At 21.5% G+C, this 6,237-nt stretch overlaps 1 protein-coding gene across 1 annotated transcript in view; it reads right to left on the minus strand.

The window, feature by feature from the left end:
* LOC126905641 (uncharacterized) overlaps positions 1-3,257 on the minus strand; it is a 35,053-nt gene extending 31,796 nt beyond the window's left edge. The window contains exons 1-3 of the mRNA XM_050685561.1: positions 3,181-3,257; positions 2,440-2,494; positions 874-1,039 (exon numbers count right to left, since the gene is read on the minus strand). Of these exons, the coding sequence (XP_050541518.1) occupies positions 874-1,039; positions 2,440-2,475 (202 nt within the window). The 5' untranslated portion in view covers positions 2,476-2,494; positions 3,181-3,257. The remainder of the gene's footprint in view (positions 1-873; positions 1,040-2,439; positions 2,495-3,180) is intronic.
* Between the last annotated feature and the right edge of the window lie 2,980 nt (positions 3,258-6,237).

The raw sequence follows: 6,237 nt of genomic DNA on the forward strand, positions 1-6,237 counted from the left end.
AGTTTAGACTATGGCCGCCTTTGGATATTTTGCATCGTCTGTTTGTAGGCTATTTGGGTATACGTCAATACCGTTTGGTAAACAAGATTAATTGTGCAAGTTTTAAATTATACTAATTATTCAATTTTATAAAGCCATTATTTATAAAAATTGTTGTTTGTTAGTTTGAAGTTGAATTTTGTTACTTATGGCATATTTTTAACAGTAAAAAAAAAGAACCATTAGTGGTAAGCTTTTATTTATTCTTTTCAATTACTTTCAATCTAATTTATTATTCATAGCCTAAATAATTTTTATATCTCAACTATTCAATTAAATACTAGTTATCAATTAATCATCAATAGCATTATAATGTAATGAAGCGGAAAATATATCAAAGCGACAAAACATCGCATATTTTGTTTCATATTATTTCTGATATCACTAATATGAACTTAATGCTTTATACAACTAAAATATTTACGGGATAACAATTTTTATCGTTATTAAAAATACTCGAAAATTAGTAAATTATGTAAATTAATTAGTATCAAAGTCCCGATGCGTTTTTATACATAAAATGACAAAAAGTCAATTTCGAGGAAATAGTTACAAAAAGCCTGCCAAAATCAATATGATATAAACATTTTCTAGGCCCTTGTTTCGAATCGAAAATATATTTCCATTGATAACTTTCATTATCTTTATCTTATGTAGATGAATATTTTAAAGTCATCTAAATAGTATCTCACATATAATATTGACTTATTTAAAGATATTTATCCTGATTAATGTGTTTTATTAAAAAATGTTAATCCCAACCGTAAAATTGAACATCAAAAATCTAAATCAGTCGAAAGAGTAATTTTAGTAAAATAAACTATTTAAATCTACCTATGCTCAGAAATTTGGATTTATAATTAACATTATTTCTAATCAAGCAATCTTGAAATTTTCCTCTTCCATATCTAAATTTTTCTAACTTTTCGTTTCTTTCTTTGGTTTTTTTTTTAGTTATTCTTATAATTTCTGGATTAGTTGATATTTGTGAAATAAAAATCTATACAACAAAAAATTATAATATGTCTCATAAAAATTCTATAAATTAAAGAAAATTTAATTAATTATCTTTTTATTATCGTTGAAATTTGATAGTAAAATTTGATTTTATCAAAATATTTTTATTGATACACCTTAACGTTAGTCTTTTGATTTCTCTTAAAATAATAATTATGTTCAAAATATTATTTTTGGTATTTTTTAGTTTTATATTTCTTGATTTGTAAGTAGTCGTTAATTATTTTTTTAATTCATCCATTATAACTTATAAGTAACGGTAATATAAATATTTAACTAGTTTATAAAATAAATTATGATTTAATCAGAAAGATGACTGATAAATTATAATTTCTAGGTCCTTACTGTAAAATTTACTAAACATTTTGTAACTTGAGGGAGGAAAGGAGTCCGAGAAATTCAAATCAGAATTTTTTGGTAAGTATTAACAATGGACGAATTATTGAACCAATACTGGCCATTGCCCATTGACTAGTTCGTACTAGTGTAGTACTGGCTGATATTTTACCTAAGTACTGATCCGTTTTAGTGGGCAGTACTTGATTACCATTTCCGGTAGAGTACTGGCGTACTATTGGTTATACAAAACCTGGAGTACTTAGATTTTAATTTAATTTACATTATTACCAAAAGAAATTATATTACTTAAAAATATAAAAATAATATTCTTAACATAATTTTTATTATATAAGAAATCTAAGAATGTCTAATTTTGTTATCATTAAATCAGTGAGTTAAGATTATTCAAATGGATTAAATAATGTAAAATGCATAATATATTTGTTTTGTAAAAGTATAATGGATGGTTCACAATATATTGACGTGTCTAATAACTTTTGATCTACTAAATATTTTGCGTTACTTTTATTTTGAATAATTTATGCATCATTAGAAATATTATAATATAATATAAATTATATGTTTATTAATCATTTTTAATAATAATAATAATAATAAATAATCTCTAATTTTAAACTGACCATATTTTAGATCCTTTCTTATAAAATTTTAATGATATTTATTAATTAACAATTATAAAACAAATATCCAATTAATTACAAGCATTTTAATGTATACCGTGGGTGAAGTATAATACATATACATATAGCAATATAAATATACATTAGTACGAACTGTATCCAACCGTGTTACACACCCACTCTATGTATTAAAATGCATGTGACTAAATAAGTATTTGTCCTAAAGTTATTATTGAACCATTAACATTTGTGTTAAGAAAGTGCTAAAAACTGGCTATTTTGAAATTTTGAAAAATATGTATACTAACAAAAAATAAAAATATTATAACTCAACGTTGTTTAGAATGTATAAAAGTTACAGAAGTTGTCAAAACCATTGTGTATTATCATAAAAAATACTCACAAAATTTAATATAGTTATGAGAACAAAACACTTCATTTTTAATTTTTCAATGGGTCTGAAAATTTTATTTGTAAAATATCTTTTTAGCACATTTGAAAAAATTAAAAATTAAATTAAAATAATTATTAAATTATTAATTATTGTCAAATTTTTATAACATATTATTAACGTCGTATGGTCCTTTCATTTTGGGAATTGAAAGGAATTTTTTTGAATTAAAGCGTTAATGGCTTCAACTAGATGTAATTTGTGATCTTATTACATATCTTGAGCAAAATCGGTTAAATAGGATTGAATTATTCATAAGGACTATCAGCAAACAAAAAAAACACGACATACTAAAACCAATACATTCTCATCTACATATCGAAGCTAAATTATTTAAGGTGCTGGAATTGGAAAGGTATTAAGTTACAAAAATTTAATTTTACATGTGAAGGAAAGGACAGTTTATCAAACCACTTGGACGAATTATGAGCATCTTTTGTTTTTAACATAATTTTTATTCTAAAAGGATTTTTACCAGATTATTAGAATATATGTTAACTACATTGTAAATGTAAAGAATGAACATTCATTTTTAGGACTTAATTGTTTAATAATTTAATAGTTTATTAAAAAGAATGATGTAGATATTTAAGGTTACATAGTTGTTTTATAATTTAACTTAAAATTTAAGTTTATGATTCAATGTAATCAGATGGATTTATAAAATTAATAAAACAAAAATATTTAACTTACAGTAAAAGAAGTACATCAACGAATATATATTTATTATACAAATATAATTATGTAATTTAACTTTAATAAAAAGATTCAATTAATATTTAGGTTTATATATCCATTTAAAATATAAAATTAGATCTAATATTTATATTAATGACAAAAGATTTGCAATTTGTTTAAAAAGCATGGCAAAAACAGTTAATATTTTTGGAAACAGAATTTTTTGTAGCTAGTTAATATCAACTATAGCTAATAATATAATTTATTAGAAAACTAAAAATGGAATGATATTGCCCCTTCTCAAAATATTGAACATGCTATTCTTTATCAAATTCATTTAAATTATGTTTTATGTACATTTATCATTAATTTGAAAATATGATGCTTATAATTTTTAGAATAAAAAAATGTATAATTATTTTGTTTAAAGAATACACAAAATTATTTTAAAATTTTGTTATTGTAAGTTAATTGCGTTGCATTATTAGAAATTACAGTTTATTTTATTATCTTAATTCCTTTTTCGTAAAATAAATATAAATTCAAAGGAACTATTAAATATTTAATCTTTATAATACCAAAATCTTTAAACTTTTGTCAAACATCAAAATAGTATAATTTAAAGAAATTGTATCTTTTCCCAAGAAAACTATGGTTGCATGAACAAATTTTATTTTGGATATAAATAAATAGCAAAATTTATTTCATAGAATATAATGACGTTAGGATCATATTGTTTAACCTTGAAAGTGTAACAATATAATTTATTAATTTTTATTTTACACATGTATTGTAATTTTAGTTTCTATAATAGAAGAGGGTGGGTAAAGTTGGCACCTTTAAGCTTTAATTTCTTAGAGAAATTTATTAGTAGGGCTAGAAGTTATATGAACTTATAATGTTTGAGTCACTTTGAAGGGCTCCAAGTTGGCTCAACTTTGTTTTAGGATTATATAGTAGTGTATAAATATCGTTCGTTATAAATGGGTTAAATCCCTCTAACCCGCCGAAAAACTATAACCTAAGTAACAATACTTGATTAAGTTTTCATGTAAATTAATAAAACTTTGTGCTAGTTGATAGTGTATTCAGAAAACTTAAATCTTATAGATACATATAATTCCTAGCCCTAGTAATAGAAACTTCAAATTTGATAAAAAATACTACTTAACGTATTAAAACTATTGGTGGCAAGAAGTTCCTAATTAATATTAATTATTTTAAGGGTTATTAAAAAATTAATTAAAATTTTTTAAAAATTATTTATAAAAATATTCAAACTCGTCATTTTCCTCGCGGTCAAAATGTATTAACTAATATTTTTCTGCACCTTAAACAAATTTGTATGTATTATGTAATTTTTTAATTAGTCTATCAAGTAATTAAAAAAAAAATGTGGAGTGTAAAAATATTTAATAAGCATAATCGATATAAAGATTCTAAAAAGTATACTCGTGAATAATTAAAAGATTTTTTCAATAATTGAGCTAGATGAACTAATTACAAGAAATTATTTTACACTTCGAAATTTTCTATAAAAAACACGAAAAAAAACTTTTTCCGTTTTATTCTTATGAAAAAATCATTCATAATACTTCTCTAATTTGGATTACACTTAAAATTTAAAATGATTTTTTTTCATGGCGTTTTTTTAGCTATTGTAATATAAAAATTTATTATTTACTTATTTACGCTTAGGTTAAAACCTTACGTCGTTATACAACAATATTAGTATTGAAAAAACGTATAAGTGTGGTTTAAAACAAATATATCTGTTAATTTGAATTATTTTTGAAAAGTTTGTCATTGTTTGGTTAATATGCCTAAAAATATTAATTATTACTAGAGAAGGATTTTTAAAATAATTTTATTTGGGAATAATCTTATTCTAAAGTATTACAATTAGTTCACCATAGTATAAGCCATTGAACATGTAAATGTATAATTTTTATAAATTCAAGATATAAAATATCTAACTATAAATCAAAACATTATTCATTTGAGGACTATTGAGACAGTGAGTAAAGGTAAAATTAGGATGTTGTCTTAAATTTAGTGTTTAACTATAAACAAAATTTAATGTTTAACTTAGCATAAATTTCAAGCTATATATTTACACAATCAAAGCTATACATAAAAAACTACACAAATATGGCTGATTTTACTAAAAATAAAGTTTTTTGTCTTTTGATAAATAACTGAATTATTGGCTTACAGCACTTGGACAAACATTGTAAAATTTTTAAATTTGAAATTTGTATATTAGAAAAACGTTGTAATATAGCTACATTGATATTATTACACAGTAGAGATTCAATAATTCCCAAAAAATTTAAATCTAGAAAAAAACAATTTTTTCAGAAAAATAGGAAAAATTGAAAATAATTTGTATATATAAAATATAGTTAACAGTTAATTAGCATCATAATATCATTTCAATTATTAATAACTATAAAATATTAATTAACAATTAAAATATATTTATAAATTGTCTAATATATTATGTCAGACAATCATTTAAAAAAAGGTATATTTGGTAATTTTATTGTTTATATGTAACACTTAAAAAAAAAAAAACAATTTAAATTAGGAAACTTTTTTACTATAAAATGAAACAAATCAAATACTATTATATAACTAAATAAAATCTATAAATTATTATTTCATAACTGTTAAAAGTATAAAAAAAAAACTTATATATACATATAATTTATAGATATATATAAATTATTATCACTTTTAGAAGTACAAACCAGTACTTACTGTAAAAAAATAGGAACATACTTTTACATTATTAAATAATGTAATATGTAAATTATGTTTCTATTTAATTATTTCCAGTTTCAATTTCAATATTAGCTTATATTTTCTTAAAACTACTAGTATTAACAAAATAATATAAATTATTAAAACAAAATTTATTTATTGAACTAATATTGCAATTGCAATTGGGAATCATCTCCATAGTCTGTGTAATCAGTAGATACTGAATTAATAATAATATAATTTTGGTTAATATTATTATTAGTAACTTGATTATCTTCAACTTTTCTTTTTTTTACTCGAACAGTT

Source organism: Daktulosphaira vitifoliae, unplaced genomic scaffold (assembly GCF_025091365.1).
Source record: "Daktulosphaira vitifoliae isolate Bord-2020 unplaced genomic scaffold, ASM2509136v1 Scaffold_4, whole genome shotgun sequence".
Lineage (NCBI taxonomy): Eukaryota > Metazoa > Arthropoda > Insecta > Hemiptera > Phylloxeridae > Daktulosphaira > Daktulosphaira vitifoliae.